Source organism: Apodemus sylvaticus, chromosome 11, assembly GCF_947179515.1.
Source record: "Apodemus sylvaticus chromosome 11, mApoSyl1.1, whole genome shotgun sequence".
Classification (NCBI taxonomy): Eukaryota; Metazoa; Chordata; class Mammalia; order Rodentia; family Muridae; genus Apodemus; species Apodemus sylvaticus.
Window position 1 is genome coordinate 3020874 of NC_067482.1, and position 19269 is coordinate 3040142.

General features: G+C 40.2%; 1 protein-coding gene across 1 annotated transcript in view; it reads left to right on the forward strand.

The window, feature by feature from the left end:
- Positions 1-13457, forward strand: part of Hfm1 (helicase for meiosis 1) — an 84536-nt gene extending 71079 nt beyond the window's left edge. Inside the window, exons 34-39 of the mRNA XM_052199249.1 lie at positions 359-462; positions 5979-6218; positions 8349-8439; positions 12167-12278; positions 12363-12514; positions 13370-13457. Coding sequence (XP_052055209.1) covers positions 359-462; positions 5979-6218; positions 8349-8439; positions 12167-12278; positions 12363-12514; positions 13370-13439 — 769 coding nt within the window. The 3' untranslated portion in view covers positions 13440-13457. The remainder of the gene's footprint in view (positions 1-358; positions 463-5978; positions 6219-8348; positions 8440-12166; positions 12279-12362; positions 12515-13369) is intronic.
- The last annotated feature ends 5812 nt before the right edge of the window (positions 13458-19269 follow it).

A 19269-nucleotide genomic window follows, 5' to 3' on the forward strand; every position in this document is an offset into this window, starting at 1 on the left:
TTTACCAACCATTATAGAGCAAGAGCTGACCAATCAGAAGTCTAGATCCCAGCACTGCTCCAGAGATCTTGACTTCTGCTGTCAAACTGACAGTAGCCATATCAGATTTCTGAAGACTATATGATGAGGGCAGGTATCCACTGGGGCACATAAAGATGACCCAGCCCTGGGTGGGGCACATAAAGATGACTTAGTATCAGCCTCTTCCATCAAACGCTTGTTTTTACCCAAGCTAATTACAGTTCATCACAGAATTGTGAAATGAATAAACCATGCTTTTTTGTTCGTATGAATAAATAGTTTCCAAGGCCAAATTCATTATACTTCCTTTTGTATTATTTTGTCTATGTTCATAAAGGTCAGAATATTTAAACATCCCTGACTTGCCAATATTAGAACAGAGGAATCAGCATGAAATCTATGGAAAAGTTCAGCAGGGACCATCTGAATATCCTGACAAAGGTAAGTTGCTGTTGCTATTGAGTTGTGAGGGAGTTTGATATTGCTAAGGTTAACAAGTTGTTTAATTGAAAACCCAACATGTAAAAGGACTATGAATATTAACAACAGTTTTCTCTTGGGTTATTGAACCAATTTCACATTTTTTAGGTTATTTCAAATTGTCTTGCTGTATACCAAAGATTTTTTTTAAGTATCTTCCTTATAAAGTGTTGACTATTTAAAGATAGTATGAGAAAGAACTGGGAAAATTAGAAATTCTTGTGTTAATGAAGTATTAAAATGATGAATAGCCAGGCAAGCTACTGTGGTGCCGCAAGCCTGTAATCCCAGCACTCTGGGAGGCAGAGGCAGGAGGATCTCTGAGTTGGAGGCCAGCCTGGTGTACAGAGTGAGTCCCAGGACAGCCAAGGCTACACAGAGAAACCCTGTCTCAGAAAAAAAATCTAAAATGATGAATATTTTCAGAAATTTAAATAATTTTATGGATTTGAAATTATTACAGTTTGATAAAATACTTGTGTGATCTTGGGGAAATTGTTTAACCTCCTTGGGTCTTAGCCTGATCTTTAAAATGAAAGTACTGGGGGCCAGTAAAATGGCTTAGTGGGTAAGAGTGCTTGTTGCCAAGCCTGTTGACCTATCTCCAGAGTCGACATGATGGAAAGACAGACTTCACTCCTGCATGTTGTCCTTCGACTCCCACATACACACATGCAAGGATGTGTGCACATACATGCATTCACAATAGTAATTGGAGAGGCAACGAAATTTTGTAGTATAGATTTGCTTTTTATCTGTGCCTGTCATTAAAAATGCAGTAATATATACGAGTCTTTAGCACTATCATTTTGGGTTCTCTTGTTACTAGCGTTATTTCCCTGGTTCATGAGTTAAACGCATGAAGTATTGAAGTGACGAGAAGTAACCCTGACCCATGAGTCAGGTGGCTGTATGGAATGTAGATGGAACTGTGAGCGTTGGAGCTTCCTGAGAACACCTTCACACCCAGCATTGGCTTTGTTGTTTTTGAGGCTTTACGTTTCCTTTATCCAGTTTAAGATCATAGGTAGTTGTATGTGTAGCCCACTGGTACAGTGCTTGCCTAGCGACACACTAGATTCAATCCTAACATGTCAAAATAAATAGATACCTAGATAGATAATATGGACAAGAGTATCTGCTGCCACTCATGACCTCCATTGTTCCTAATGTGGGATCAAGTGTCATAATCTTACTGGTATGATCAGAGAATGTATCCAAGTAATTATTACTAAACAGGAAGCTTTTTATTTTTATCATTTTTTTAACCCACAGCCCTCCAACTTGTGTGCTCCATATACTGCCTCACTACTCTCTGCTCTTCCTTACACAACTGGTATCTCCCTCTGGGTGCTTTCCTGCATGTCTGTAGTCTCTCACTGTACTTCCCCCTCATCCTAAACTCTGATTATAGTACGGCGCAAAGGCCTCATCCAGACCCCTGACTCAGGAACATCTGCGCTCTTGCTCCACAGTGCGTGCTTGCTCTCTCTCTCTCTCTCTCTCTCTCTCTCTCTCTCTCTCTCTCTCCTTCCACTTTAAGGAAGGAGCAGTGTGTAAGATAGTGAAGCTGACAGGATCTACAAACAGTCTTCCTGGGCCTGGCTTCTAAATCTGCCATTCAGTATAATCCCTCATAGTATACTTACCTGCTTCATCTCAATTCTACTATCTGATCATTTTAGACATTTAGGATTAAATGAGATAATGCTTATAAAATTCATAAGGTAATACCTAGTGTTATTAATGGTAGCAATTAATATATTTACTATAATTTTCACACATTAGACTTTATTGTCAAAACATATGTTAAGTTTTGAGAATGTTTTAAGAAAAACATGGTAATTTTATTATCTGTATTCCAGTTTCACAAAGAGAAAAAGAGAAAAAGTATTAGAAATTATATGAGAAACCATTTTGAATCATAAAATTTAATTTGGAAGGGACCTTTGTGCAGTTTTTCATTTTACAGTAAAGAAAGCCAAGATTCCAAGAGATTAAATGACTTGCCCAAAATCACATACCTAATTAATGGCAGGGCCAGAAATAGATTCCATATCTCCTGATTCCCAGTCCAAGCCATTTCTAGAAAATGAAATTGACTTTTAGTTATCAGTAGAAAATTGAGTGTTGAACTTACAGTGTATGAACTCTGTCAGATCTCCACCATCTCATCCCACCTCACCCGACTCATGTATTTTCCTGATTTTGCATCTATCATTAACCCTTTCTTAGTCTCAAAAAGAATTATTTTTTTCTCCCATTAAGGCCTCACCTGAATTCTGTGTAATCGTGCCTTCCCTGGGGATTTAAAAGACCAGTTATTCCTCTTCTCTATCTAATATTTTCCTTGTCTACTTTTTTGGTTTTGGTTGTTTTTTGAGAAAATGTCTCTCCACATAGCCTGCCTCACTTGGAGATGTCGTCCACATGACCTTTCTTCCCCTTGGCTCCTGGCGTGCCTGCCGCCCATTCGCACTGTTTGCCCTCTGCTGTCTGTCTCCTCTCAGAGTGCCAGTGTGCTTAGGCCTTGCCTTCTTCAGCCACAGCGAGCTCCCTCTCGCTACCCATGGCCTGTGTGTTTAGTGGTCCGACACTCTACCCAAAGGGGCTTACACACCAAAGGTAAGCGGTTATCTGCACACACTGAAGTCCAAGGAGGCATCTGGCCTTAATCTTGACTAAATCCAGGCACTCAGATGATCTCATCAGACCGCTGGGTTTCTCTGGATCTTTTACTGTTTCTTGTTAATTGCTTCACTTGTTAAACAGGCTTACTTATATGGCAAGCCCTCCCGATTCTTAATCTTATCAGTTTACCAACCTCAGTAGAAAAAGATAGTTTTCTCTTGTAGTTGTACAGACCTGAATTCATTCTAATTAGTCTACATTGAGTAATGTACTCACTTGGATATATCTTTATAGCTGGGGACTGGTCATTCTGTCCCTGTAGCTCCAGGGAAAGCAGGGTACCACAAACATTGACCCCTTGCGGATCACCTAGGATGACAAAGGTATGTTTTCCTCAAAGGAAAGGAAAGATGCTTTTACTATACAAAGTTCAGATGCCAGAAGGATGATGATGATGATGATGGTGGTGGTGGTGATGGTGATTGTGATGGTGATGGTGATCGTGATAACAGTAAATCAGACTCCTGTGGTCTCTGCATCTGTATCTTGCTTTATTGTCAAACTGAAAAGTATTGAGAGAAGCATTTGCATTTGCTTATTTCCATCTTGGTCACTATTCCCTCACTAAAGTTGAGGCTCTTCATCATTCCTTTGAGCATTATTTGCTGCTCTTCTGGCCCTGGAGTGACATAAGCTCCGTCCATTGGGAGCTCTCTGACGACTTGACACCTCTGCTCTGGCCTGTGGAAAGCCTTACTGGTTAGTTGGTCACTCGCATCTCAGACTCTTGTTGGGCTTGTCTTTTTGCTGGTGTCTCACATGGATCCATCCCTTTCTGTCTGTCTCCTGCTCCCCTGTTCTCCTCTGCTTCCTGTTCCTATCTGTCTCTCTCCCCCTCTCTCTTCTTCCTGCAGACTTCTACACAATACCTCCCAAGTTACATCTTAAATCACCAACTAATTCCTGATAATGTGTAAGTCTGTCTTTTTCTAAGTACGAATCCATTCCTATACCCACCCTCCTGCCTCAGAGTTAGCAGTGCCCGCATCTCCACTCTGGTCATTAGTGCTGCATTCTGTTGCTTCTCTCCTTCCTTAGATCACTGTGTGACTCTCACTCTACACGTGCCCAGCACCGTTCCTGTGTCAAACTGCACGCGCATTCTTGCTCCCTCGTCTGCTGTCCTTACTGACACGCAGGCTTTACCACTCATCTCCAGGCATTGTTTCAGTGACCGCCTCACATGCTGCCTGCTTCAGTCTCTTATTCTCCAATCCATAATACTCCAAGTAATCAAACAGCATCTGATCCTGCAGTCTTCATGCGAGAGCATCTTCAGCGGTTGTCTTGGCTAGTAAGAACAGAAAGATCTTAAGGCCACAATTACTTTGGAGAGGTCTGACCCATGCCTGCCTGTGCAGCTCCAGTGTGTCCATCTTTCTCTTGTTCTGTGCTCCAGAAATCCTGAGGACTCGGAGCTGCTGCCTGCTCTGGCCTCTCGGGCTGCTGTTCTTCACAGAATGTCTCTCCTGCTCCACAGCCGCAGCTGTCAAGCTGAGAGCTATTGGCTGTTCTTTACATGGGGTGAATCTTCTTTTTTAAAAAGATTTATTTTATGTATATATGTACACCAGAAGAGGGCATCGGATCCCATCACAGATGTTTGTCCACCATGTGGACCTTTGGAAGAGCAGTCAATGCTCTTAACCACTGAGCCATTTCTCCAGCCCCCATGGTTTGAATCTTAAAGAGGCCTTTTCCACTCTAACTGTTCTTCTCACCATGTTTCCATGGACTCTCATACTCCTTCTATTTTTGGTGTATTTCCCACTGTGTGTGGCAGCACGCAGAAGTATGAATGGGAACTGCAGCTGTAGGCTCAGAGACAGATGAGGAGGGAGGCACATTCGAGTGAGGCGGCCTCGGAAACACTGCTTCAGGCCCACACTGTCGAATGAGAAATTCTTGTTAAATTTTCAGAAATCTTTCAAAGACTGTTAAGCTGCTAGTAGATTTTATACTAAGCATTTTATGATAATTTAAAATAAATTCCAGTCCAATAAATTATGTTAAAAAACAAAGATGATAGTGCTGAAAAACTAAACTTCCTGATGTACGATATGTTGCTATTATCTGTGTTCTGTGGAATGGGCTTCTACAAAGTTATTTACAGTAGGAATTAAAATCCATTAAGAATATGGGGGTGGTAAGATGACTCAGTGGGTAGATGAGCTTGTGGTACAAATCTAGAGGCCTGAGTTCAATCCTCGGGATATACATAAAGTAGAAGGAGAAAATTGAATCCACAAAGGTGTGCTCTGCCCTCCACCAATGCACTGGGGCAGTTGCACCCCCTGTAAGCATCACACACAGAGACTCAGTGAAGTGATGATAACATTAATCTACCTAAAATTAAACTTCATGAACCTCTCAGTGCCTAAAATCCTGTAATCCAGTAAATAGTATATCCAGTCTGAGCAGTATACCCAGTAAATAGTATATATATATATATATATATATATATATATATATATATATATATATCCGGTCTGAGCAGTATACCCAGTAAATAGTATATATATATATATATATATATATATATATATATTCCAGTAAATAGTATATCCAGTCTGAGCAGTATACTCAGTAAATAGTGTATTATATATATAATATAATCCAGTAAATAGTATATCCAGTCTGAGCAGTATACTCAGTACTTGACAGTGCTCTTGATAATTGCTGCTCAACTCTGCTCAGCAGCTGAGGATGTGTCTCATACATCAGTGTAAAATGATATGTACTTTTGTGCTTCAACAAGTGCCTACGCTCTTGTACACACATAACAGACTTTCCTGGGTGGGACTGTTGTACAACTTCCAATGAGGAGACCGCTCAAACTGTGATGTTCAGCAGACATGCTGGTACCCCTGGAAACCACAGAGCCGCAGATGCAGATAAAAGCAAGCCTCCAGACGCTTCGCACATGGACTTAGAGCTGGGGAGTGAAGTTTGGGAGGACTTTGATGATGAAAGCTTAATAGAAGTTCTGAGCTTCTCAGCTGATGCTGAGAAGATGGCTATATCAGGTAAACTGTGTTTTCATAAAGCAATTTCATTAGGAAGACTTTGAACAGTTTTATTTTGGTCCCTGAGAATCTTTTTCTTTCTTTCTTTCTTTCTTTCTTTCTTTCTTTCTTTCTTTCTTTCTTTCTTTCTTTCTTTCTTTCTTTCTTTTGCCTTTTTGTATATGTTTGTTGAACTAAGATTCTAATTTTTCACAAACCTAAAAAAAGAAATGTTACTTCCATAAAAAGCTTTTTCTCTCTGAGGGCAAAGGCCAAGGTTGCTTACTATTGGTGTCATGAGAAACAGGGTGAGTTTTTCTTTCTTATCCTTCTTCCCCTCTCTTTTTAATTTTTAAAAATGATTTCATCTTATATAGGTAATATGTATAATATCTTATACATATTACCTGTATGCTGTGCAGCACATGCATGCAGTACACACAGAGGCCAGAAGAGGGAGTCTGATCCCCTGGTGCCATAGATGGCTGGAGCTGCCATGTGGGTGCTGGGAATCAAACCAGGGTCCCCTGGAGGAGCAGACAGTGCTGGTGCTCTTAACCATTGAGCCATCCTTCCTGTCTCTTGTTAGCAGTCCTATTAAATCCAGGCTGTTTATTACATTGTTCCTCATAAAACAGACTATCCTAGTTTCCATTCTGAGTTCACCTAGGGTCTCTGTGAAGGACAAAGGTGTTATGTTTTTGTTTATCTGCTTTCAAGGAGAGAGAATAGCCTGACTTCTAGTGGAAGTGCTCACTTTGGGGTATAAAAAATAAGTAAGTGAGAAGGCTAGTGCTGTGTTGAAAGGTGTATTTAAATCAGACATAAAACCAAAGCCGTGACACAGATAATGAGTTACACACAGATTTGCTCTGATTACTAAAACAGGTAATTGAAACTCTTACTAGTCGTTTGACTAGAGGAAAAAACCGGCGATATGCTTGCTGTATGGACAGACAAAGAAACCAGTTCCTCAGCCTGCAGAACATCTGAAACACATCAGGACAGAAGGCAACAACCACAGGAACCAGTTAGAAGTTAAAATGCTATTGTCGTGGGATCTTAAAAACCTCATACTCTCTCAGGAAGATCAGAACGTGATCGGTTACACAGAACAGACCTAGAAATCTGTGATGTGGGTCACTAGGCACATTTCCTTTATCACTGAACAACTACTAACCCCTAACTGAACACTGTTGATGTATCCTGCAAGCTAGAAGTTGGTGTATGCTGACCCTCTGAGCTGACCCAACCTGTGCAGCATAGTTTTGTGACTGGGCAAACCTTTTCCCCATGTGCAGAGTATTTTGAACAATTACTTTCAGACCATTAAAAAGGATGAATAAATTTCAATTTAGTCATATATCTGAATTTAAAAACTGATAAGTTGAAGACCTTTAAACATAGTGGTTACTGTACTATGTGTTTTATAGTTTTATTTTCTTAGTTTTTTTGTCTTATGTTTTCTGTGTATATCAGTTTTGATTATGGAGAATTACCCATTGTGCTGTCTAGTTCTTTGTCAACTTTACACAGGCTAGAGTCATCCAGGAAGAGGAAGCCTCAACTGGGAAATGGCCTCCTTCAGATTGGTCCTTAGGGCATTTTCTTAATAACTGATTTGGGAAGACCTAGTCCCCTGTGGCAGTGGCATCCATGGGAAGGTAGCTGGAGGTGGGATATAAAACAGCAAACTCAGTAAGTCATGGGGAGCTGCCCAGGAGCACTGCTGCTTCCCGGTCTGTCCTTCAGGTCCCACTCCAGGCTGCTACCCTGACTTCCATTCATGATGACAAGCTGTGAAGTGAACAAACCCTTTCCTTCTCAGATTTCTTTTGGTCATGGTATCACATGATTATCATAGCAATCAAAAGCAAATTAGGACATATATTCCTTTCTTTAATTTTTTTCTAATTTCTGATTTTTGTTATGGTTTTACCAGCTAAGAAACTCATGCCCAAATTTTATGTGAGCCCTGGGGAAGCAGAACACAGTCCTCATCCCTACACAGAAAACACTTTCCCACCAGCACATCTCCTCAGCCCCTGCACTTCTCTCTCAACAGTCCTGCTGAGAGAGACACCCTGGGAAACTTGGACAGCACATCCTGCCAACTGGAATTTCACTTCAAAATGTTCTTTCCTCCCATAGGATTTGGAGACACTCATGATTCAAGTCTCGGCAGAAGTAAGCTACCCTTCCAAAAGTCAAGTAGCAGATTCCAAAGAGACAACTCAAACAGGCAAGCTTTAGAACTTGAGTATGTAACTCCTAGAACTTTATATTCTCTTGAAACATAATTGGAGATGGGGTTCAGGCCATTAGACGTCAGAGAATCTGAGTGTGCTAAGCAACCCAAATTTGCTAGTGGTGGAGGTTTCTTTCTTGAAGTGCTGTTATCAAATCATTTGCATCAGAACCATCTAGCAGTGCTCATTAGATGTCTGAGTTCTTGTCCCACATCTGACCTACTGAATCATGGTCCTGGGGTGGAACCCAGGAACTTCATAGTTTCCAAACAAGTGGGAAAGAGGTGAATAGGTATTCCAGGTTTAAATTTCTTATTTTAAGGAAAGGACATAGTAGGGCTGGAGAGATGGCTCCGCGGTTAAGAATACTGACTGTTCAAATCCCAGCAACCACATGGTGACTCACAACCATCCATAATGAGATCTAATACCCTCTTCTGGGTGTCTGAAGACAGCTACAGTGTACTTAACATATAATAAATAAATAGATAAATAAATAAATAAATAAATACATCTTTGAAAAGAAAAGAAAAGGACATAGGTGTTGCAAGATATTTCCTATTCATTCACATTGAGGCAGTGAGAGGCCAATGATTGAAGGGAAGAGAGGAGGAGGAGCTAAGAGAAGGAAGGGCAGAGAGGGATAGAGAGAGAGGGAGAGAGGGAGGGAGGGAGGGAGGGAGAGAGAGAGAGAGAGAGAGAGAGAGAGAGAGAGAGAGAGAGAGAGAGAGAGAGAGAGAGAATCAAATATCCAGATGGCTTCAGACATATTTCTGGAGTTTTGGAGAGGTTAGAAATATTGGGATAAAACTTTATCATTGTAAATTAGCATTATGTAATTGGGAGTTTTATATACATAAATATATTTGGTTAACTATTCAAGTTTAAAAGTCATGCTTTACTGGATACTTGGAAGGAGTGGGTGCTGGGCAGAAGTGTGGGGTTCCCACTGTTTACAGAGTCTGTGGTGAAGAGGAAACACAGCTGGATGCTGTGAAGCTAGAAGAGATTGATTGGCTCGGCTGCTCACCTCCCTGGTGACTCTTTTCTCAGTTCTTTCAAAGAACATTCGGGTCAAAGGTAGGGGTTTTTTGTTTGTTTGTTTTTAACCTCAAAACCAACAACAACTTCAATAGAACGTTCCAGTTTTTCTTCCTACTGCTGCATCCTCATTGACAGTGAGAGCTGACCTGAGCAGGACACGCCAGGACTTGGTACAGAGGCTTGGCGGGGCGGTCCTCTTTATTAGTTATTTATCCCTACACATAGGCTTAATCAGACAGCCCACACACAAGGATTGTTGATGTATGTTTTGTGTGGCCATGGGAGTAAGGATGAAATCACAGAGTGTAAGGGCCTTAATTGCTGCAGTAAGTACTACATTTCATTCTCAAACTTAAGAGCCTTCAGAAGACTATCTCAATAAAGGGAAAAGCATTACTCAGCTGTAGCTAGTTATTGTTGTCTACAAAATACAGTGTTTAGTGTTGGCAGATATTGTGATTATTCAAGGAAAGTTAGGAATGTGACACTTTATGGGATGTTTCGTGGTCTTTAAATTTTGACATCTAGTTCAAAGAAGTCAACATACTTGGCATTGCCGCCATCAAAGCACAGCCACAGTTATCTATGTAGACCAGGAGTAGCTTAGGGGTCTCTAGTGGTTCACCTCCATGACAGATGATGCAGACATTCAGTTAATCATTAAAGACTCATCCCAGCACTGATGGGGAGACAAGTGAGGAGGCTGACTGGGTGAAGGCACGTGCCACTCAGCCGGGTGACCTGAGCTTGACCTTCAGAATCCACATACTGGAAGGAAAGAGACAACTTCCACAATTTGTCCTTTGATCTACAGACAGACAGACAGACACACACACAGAATTTTTTATATCAGAGATAAGCTATTCAATTTGATTATTAATGAAATAAGATAATGGAGAAGGGGAAAGAATACATAGCAGCTAGATATAAGGAGATATTTCTGAGAATATAGGAATATGAGATTTGGGAAAGAAAAAAAAGTCATCTTGGAAATGTTCAGTTTGAAGCAGTTTTGCCAACGTGCATTTGGAAATAATAGACTTAATTAGAAATCAAGATGGGAGAGGAATTTTGGCCAAAAGACAAAAATGCTGACAGTCCATTTGGGGCTACATAAATGATCACTTAGCAGTGCTGAGCATTAGGCCCACAGGAGTCCTCCTCAGCCTCCAGAGAACTGCAGAGCGGGCGCCTTCCCACACGTTGCTGGTTTCCTGCCACTGGGCCTTAGAGCACTGTTCTCACCACTAGCAAAGCGCTCACAGGCCAGCCAAGGCATCTCCACTGACCAGCTCGTTTGATCTCCTCAACCACTAGCCAGAGGACAATCTTGGGCTCATTCCTCAGGCACAGTCCATATTACTATGATTATTTTCTTGTGTCTGAGTATCTGTGTGACCTTACATGCACATTGGGAAGGAATGTGTTAAGCACACACAGGTCAGAAGAGACCTTCACTGTCCTCTCACTGTCCCTGAGCCTGGGCCTTGGGATTTCTTGGCTACACTGGAAGCCTGAAAGCACCTGATCCTCTTACCGAAGCCCTACTCAGAGCAGGAGCTAGAGGTGTGGGGGACATCTGGCTTGTTATGTGAGTCCTGGAATCCTAAGTCCAGTCCTCAGAATTGTACAACAGTCACTCCAATGCTGAACTGTCTCTCTAGTCTGTGTTGTTGTTGTTGGTGGTGGTAGTTGGTTGGTTGGGGGTTTTGGGTTTTTTGTTTGTCTGTCTGTCTGTCTGTTTGTTTGTTTGTTTGTTTTTGAGACAGGATCTATCACTGGTCAGGATCCCAAGTAGACCAGGCTGGCCCACTGGCTGCCAGGACAGCCTGCCTCCATTTCCCCACACAGGGTTCCATGCATGAATCATGTTTCCACCTGGGGTCTAGAGCTCAACAGGGCCAAGTGCTTATAATACAAGCACTTCACCAACAAAGCTATCTTCCCAGCCATGATATCTCTTCATACATGGTTTGTTCTGTGTTAGATAATACCTCACTGATGGCTTGTTTGCCACTTTGTATCTAGCTCCTAGCATGATGTATAGTAGTGAAAAATGAATGTGTTTTCATGTATGAATTTAATAAAAGGTTATGAATTCTTGTATGTAGTTATATGGAGGACCATGGTTCCTATGTGAATCCAGAATACAAAAAGGAGGATAAAGGTTAAGCAGTGGGAGTTTAGAAAAGATTTACAGGTTTCCAGGTTATAGAAAATCAAGCATAACCCTGAATCTTAAAGAAAATTGTTAAATTTCTTAAATAAGACTCTAACCTGGAATGTGTTAATTGGGTTTGTTCTTAAGGATGTGGTCCCAGCACTGGGGCAGGCAGATCTATATGAGTTGAGGCCAGCTTGGGCTACACAGTGATTCCAAGACAGCCAGAGCTACATAGTGACACTCTGTTTCAAAAGAAGAGGAGAGGGGGGAGGAGGAGGAAGAAGAGGAGGAGGAAGAGAAAGAGGAAGAGGAGGAAGAGGGGGAAGAAGAAGAAATACCAAGTTCTCAATGAGTATAGAAAACAGTATCAACTTTTTTGTAATATTCTTTATGTTGTTCACAGAGTCACTATTAATAAACTTTATACTAAACGTTGTATTCTTTGCAGAGTAACTTAACAGTTTGTTTTTCACATTTGTCCTATTTCATAAATAATTAATTTTAACTTTTAGTTTTGTGTCATCACCTGAGAAGCCAGATGTTTATTTACCAGATTGTTCCATGTCCAACTTTGGTCCATCCTCAGTGGCAGAGTTCCCTCAGCAAGCTGGAAATGCAAGTCTTGTAAGCCACGTGCTTTTGTTTTTATTTCAAATTTTGCTTGAATACATAGCTTTCAGTGATAGCTGCTTTTTAATTAAAACATAGGTCAATTTACAAGAGAAAAGACAGCCAACTCTCTCACCTGTGATTGAGAGGATGTGCTTTGCCCACTCTAAGAAAATACCACAGTCTTCAAAGTTTAAGGAAGTGGATATTTTTATTGGAAACAGTGGCTCTAAAAAGGAAATTGATCTTAGGTAAGCTCTTTAATGGCTCATTTAATGGCTTTACTAGCAAAATTTGTACAAAGAAATTCAATATTCTTTTTTGGTTCATTTCAAAGATTTAGAGTGTGTGTGTGTATATGTGTGTGTGTGTGTGTGTGTGTGTGTGTGTGTGTGTGTGTTTGCCTATGAGTGCAGGAGTCTAGTCCTTCTGGAGCTGGGGTTACAGGCAGTTGTGAGCCGCCTGACATGAGTGCAGGCATTGGACTCTGGAAGAGTGCTACAATGCTCATAACCACTGAGCCATTTCTCCAGATCCTCCTTTGTTTACTTTAAAGATCAAACAAAACCTTTATTTAAAGCATGGACATTCTAGATCTCCTGAGAACTGAGGATCCTTAAAGCCAGCAATATTAGGTATACTAATTTTTAGAAATATGTTTAATGCTATTAATTATAAAACATTGAGTTGGTAAAGGAGCTTTTACTGATTTGAATGCAGACTGTTTTGTTGACATAATAAATGGTAGTGTCATTGGACAAATACAAATGAAATCAGGTAACTTATAGAAGCTCAGGCTGTGTTTTACCCTGTTAGCTCTTCTCAGCTCAACAGGTTCAATGTCACAGTAGTAATAAATGTCACCAGCACCCCACTGTTGGCCATTCCTGAGAGGGAACCTCTGTACCCAGTTCTCTCTCCTTAGAGACCTGCTCATGCTTTTACTGAGTAGTTATGTTCTAGTATGCTTAAAGAGCTCTGTCCTTACCCTTTACAGCCTGCAGTCTGTTTTTACCTACTGACAAGGTTACTGTACTGTCTACTATGTACTTTTAAAATAAACTGGTTTACAAAAATATCTCTTTTATATTTGCTTTTCCCTCCAGTAAGTATTATCCTGATGATGCAGCTGAAGAAATGAAGGCCCTAGTGGGAATATTTAATGGAATTTTCTAAAGAAAAAAATATAGTTAATAAGGCAAAGTATAAACATGTGTAATGAATAAAAATGCTTTTTATTTTTAGAGATAATTGATAATTGTTCAGAGTTTTTCTCTTAAATTTGATTCATTCCTTGACTTTCTTATAACAAAATATATGAGCTGATATATTTTCTTTTTATTGTAACTTCTGGAAGAATGGTTTTGTTTTAGTAAACAGATAATTTATCATCATAAATAATTTGTTATTAAACCAATTTTAATAGAAACTTATATTTCATTTTTTATATTTCATTAAGCAAGGTATCTGAGAAAGCAAAATAATGCTGTCAGTGAACATGTGTAGTCACAGTGAGCATGTGCAGTCACGGTGACCATGTGTAGTCACCGTGTATTTGGTGGCATGGCTCTTGTGTGTCCTGTTATGTGGCTTGGTCTTCTGGATTTTTAAGAATCCAGGAGCCTTTGAATCTGTTCTTTAATTTTGAGCAGTTAATAAATGAAATGATAATCAGTGTGGATTGTTGTTTTATTTACATTGTTTTTCTTTTTAAGGTATTTTCTTTATATATATGTATGTGTGTGATCCTACATGAGTTCATTTTATTCCATGTGAGTGCAGGAGCTCACAGAAGCCAGAGGAATGCATTGCATCCCCTAGAACTGGAGATACAGCTTGTTGTAAGCTGTCTTGTGGGTATTGGGAACTGAACTGGGATCCTCTATAACAGCAGGAAGGAGTCTTAACCATTAAGCCATCTCTCCAGCCACATTCACAACACTTTTCAGTGATCTGAAACTGTTAGGTTACCTTTATAACAAAAAGGTATTTTCTATATTTTAGCATAAGTCTTATCTCAAGTTTATTTATTGAGAAATAAGAGTTTAGGCTCATTTCTAATACTGTATAAATAATAGCTGAAGCTGAAACCACTTGAAAAATTTTAGAATGATGTTTTTATCCCTAAACGTAAAAATGTAGAGGCCAGAGAAGAGGAACTCATGGGTGAAATGATTATTGTCATTATGAATGAACATTATTAGGCATATGTACTACACTCCCATCAAAAACTTAGAACAAAACTAAGAACTCTGTCTCCAGTTAAGGACGGCCCTGCTTGTCTTTATGATTGATGTCTGTGTCTGAATCTATCACACAACCTTTCAAGGTTTTTCAGAGCCAGAAAGATGAAAAACTGATGCACTAAAATTTGTTTATCCTTAACTTTGGCACTAGAGAAGTAAGAGTTTAATTCAGTGTGATCTGTTAAGTGAAAAGCACTGCTTGGTCCTGCGGACTACTGTTTCTGTTCTTACAGAGTTTACATGCTGGTAGATACAGTAAGAAATGCAATATAGTACAGGCGTGCCTCAGACCTCAAGCATAAAGTCACTATCACTGTGAAGCAAGCTGTATTAATTTTTTGATTTACTAGTGAGTATAAAAGTTAGGTTTATATTATGCCATAGCCTCTTACTGTGCAATAGTGTTAATATATTTAAAACACAATGTGTACATTTTTAAAATAGTCTATTACTAAAAAATGCTAAGAGTCATCTGAACTGTTGGGAAATGGCACCAGTAAACTACTCCTTTTGGGGTGCATAACCTTCAGTTTCTACACAGTGCAGCATCTTCAAAGGACAGTAAATGGAAAGAAACGTGGTGAAACATGCCCGTAGCAGTGGTGTGCAGTGCACACTTCATCTGTAGAGGTGGTGCAGGGGGCACACTGCAGTGGTGCACTGAGTCACTTGAGGTGGCTCTGGACCATACTCAGAGCTTCTCACTTAGGGCTGGAGTGTTCCTCGGTGGTTTATTTTTCCAACAAACTACCCAAAGACCCTGTGCTGCAGGTTCAGGTTCCACATTGTAAGCACGGTTTTAAGAACTATGGGATATGGTCTTAGCTACACAGTTAAGATGGCCTCGAGAGAGAAGTTAAAACTTGACCCTTAGAAAAACATGGGTAACACTTTGTTGAGGAAAACTGTAAGAAATGAACATTCTAGACAGAGATAACAGCCTGAGCAGAGATCAGAGGAGGAAGGCATCTGTTTGGGAAATAATGAACAGATGTGTTTTAACGTGGGTTAATGCTATAGAGGTTTAGAATGTAACTGTGTGAAGATCTTAAAGTGAAACTGAAACTTTAATTAGTAGACTAACATTTCTCAACTTTGCATTATTATGACAATATGGGTAGTATAATAAATATATGAATTCTTGGACCTTAGAAACCACGCTTTGAGAGCCCTTATCCTGAGGTCACAGGGGTCATATTCACCTGTACAATTGTAGATTCTAACTGGTGTCTGCATTTAAGAACATTTACTTTTGTGGGAATTTAAAAGAAATTAGGACAAATAAGAGTGAAGCTTAGCATCAAACAAGGTAATCAAGCTAGGAATCTCACGTAGGCCTTGGTCAGTTAGTCGGACAAAACAACCACCCTTCAAGGTCTTGCTTCTCATGCAGACAGGGAGACTGGGAGGGGGAGGCCAGACCAGTCAGAGTAGGAATCTGTGTGCTAACAAGTCTCCTGGTGATTTTATGCCTATTAAAGTATGAGAAACTCCTATATATGAAAGAAAGGAAAGGAAGCACTTATCAGAATTCTAAGAGAATCCATTCCAGAAGACATATGTAAAAGTGATGATTATTCCTATTTTCTGCATGTTGTGTACTTTGTTGTCCTTGTTTTTGGAGGCAGGATCTTACTGTGTAGTTCGCTTACCTAGACCTCACTCTGTAGACCAGGCTGGCCTTGCACTCAGATATCCAGCTGCCTCTACCTCCCGACTGCTGGGATTAAAGGCTTGCGCCACTATGTCCTGCTTATGCTTCTTCCTACTTATAATGATATAGCTTTGTAAAATTGTCTTTCAGAGAAGATATTCTTCACCAGAAGTGTAATTATATGTATAATTCTCATGCATCAGCTGAGTATGTAGCTTGAGGGGTACTCTCGGAGTTCTAGAGGACTCTAGAGTTCTGTTTTAATTAACATAATAAAAGTAAATAATTCAGGAGAGTTATCTTTGTTCCAGTTTGAAAACCTTCCCCTAGCTTAATATATCCCTTAACGAGCCTTACATACTTCAGCAAAATCCCACAGAAACAAGCAAAAACCTCATACTGTTCATTCTAAATGATTTAGAAAACGTACATAGCTTGTATTTGCACATATATATTACAGCTAAAAAATGTATTTAATAAAAGAAATTAGGGGGTAGAAAGATGGCTCAACCATTAAATGTACTGACTTCTCTTCCGGGGGGACCTAGATTTTATTCCCAGCACCCATATGGTGGCTCACAGCCACCTTTAAATCCAATTTCAGGGGATCTAATGGCCTCTCTGGCCTCTTTAGGCACACATGAGGTAGTCAGACACATGTTCAGCAAAACACTCAAACACATAAAGTAATGATTTTTAATAATAAAAAGGAATTGCAGTAAATTGATGTTATCTCTTTATGATAGTAAATGGCTTCAGTTCTTTAGAAACTGCACATGCAATAAAGTCATTGGGTTTTGATTTTTTTGTTTATTTTATGAGCTTCTCTAATGATCAGTTTGGAAACTGAACACCTTTTACAGGTTAGAACTTTACCTTAACATATACCCTGGGGTTTAATCCAGGGCTTAGACACCCCCCCCCAAAACGAGTTCTGTACCACTGAGCTATGTCACCAGCACACAGGCCATACTATTAAGCCCAAATGATTTTACTACAGTTGTTTAATTAAAAAAAATCAAAAAATGTAAACAGCCAATTTCCAATTAGTTTTACTTATAAAAATATTTGTATTCTTTCTGTCATTAGCTGATACAATTTTAAACAAGAAAAATAATTGAATGGTGCAATAAATGGCACCTAGAAACCCTAGTTCAAAGCTTCAGTTTAGGTTGAATAAATAAAGTAAACCCTTAAGAGACTAAATTATTTGTCCCCTAATTGTTAGCAAATAATGGCTAGGCCCAAAACTGGAACCCAGGTTGGTTCTGAATGAAAAAAAAAATAAATAAAAGGAAAGATATGACTGATTTAGGTATGGTGGAGGAGAAAGTTAATTGTAGCTGGAAGGGAGAGCATAGGCAGAGGCAGACACATTTGAGAGAGTCCAGAGTGACTGTGAAAACCTGGAGAGAGGAGGAGGGGGAGCAGGGGGAGGGGAAAGGGAAAGAGGTGCAGCAGCCAGGAGGCCAAAAACACACAGAAGAGGTAGGCAACCAAAATGATTGTCTATATAGGGAAAAGCAGCCCAGCCCCCTGGCTGGAGGGCTTAAGGTAGGGGGCAGAGTATGGAAGCCAGGAGGACCCTGGAGCAGGTGAGGACTGAAGGGTGCTGGAACAACCTGGAAGCAGCGGCACTCTGATACATTAAACTCCAGCCAACTGTAGCTCCTAACATCAAAGCTCAGAGCTCAGACTTACAAACTTGGCCTGAAATGTGAACTGAACCCAGCTGCCCTTGTTGCCCTTAAAGGTGTGAAGGAATGATGCTCTAGCTGTGAACTGTACTATGTCAATTCTACACACAACTTTCTGTAACCCAAGCTGTGCTTACTGCTTTGAGATTCAGATATCTATAGTATATAAGTATTTGCATATTCAAATTGTCTTGTGGTGCTTTATTGTTTAAAAAGAGACATATCTTATTCTTCATTCAGTAAAAAAATTACTAAACAGTTGCTATTTACTAGGTTAGACAAAGCTGAGACTCACACCTGGGCTTTCTCAAAAGCCATTAATGTGTCAACCATCAGTTACGGGAAAGTCCAGACTGGGCTGACTATCTTTTTTTATATATATATAGAATAGAATTTATTCAGGGCAGAAGATGGGAGTTAGGCAGAGAGAGAGAGAGAGAGAGAGAGAGAGAGAAGAGAGTAGAGAAGTGGAGGCCAGCCATGACCGCGTGGAAGGGGGAGGGGAGGAGAGCCCAAGAGGGGCAGAGAGGTGAGAGAGCTGAGAGAGCTGGGCTGACTATCTTAATGACTTAGTTTGTGTATCAGGGTTTAGAGTGAGTTACTGGGTCACCTGACCAGTCAAATGGCATTTATAACCAAGATGGCTATACTTATGTCAAGCTGAATCCCTGCAAAGTCCTGGAAAGATGACTATGACCTGGTCGTATTTGAAGGTGCTGATAGATAACATCTTAGTCAGGGGTTCTATTCCTGCACAAAACAATGTGACCAAGAAGCAACTTGGGGAGGAAAGGGTTTATTCAGCTTACACTTCCACATTGCTGTTCATCACTAATGGAAGTCAGGACTGGAACTCAAGCAGGTCAGGAAGCCTAAAGGAGTTGATGTGGAGACCATGGAGGGATGTTTCTTACTGGCTTGCTTCCCCTGGCTTGCTCAGCTTGCTTTCTTATAGAACCAAGACTCCCAGCCCAGGATGGCACCACCCACAAAGGGCCCTCCCCCCTTGATCACTAATTGAGAAAATGCCCCACAGCTGGATTTCATGGAGGCATTTCCCCCATTGAAGCTCCTTTCTCCATTAACTCCAGCCATAAACACACACACACACACACACACACACACACACATCAGATTATAGCACATATATAGAAAGCTTAAAATTTAACATCACATATAAGAAAAATACATATATTTGTCTCTTTAGAATCTAGGTTACCACAGGATAATGTCATCTAGCTCCACCTATTTACTTGAGATTTTGATTTTTCATAACATTGCCTGTTCATTCTCTCTTCATTGGTTGATGAACATCTAGGTTGTTTCCAGTTTCTGGCAATTATAAATAGAGCAGTGTCTTAGTTAGGGTTACTACTGCTGTGGTGAGCTATGATGACCAAAAGCAAGTT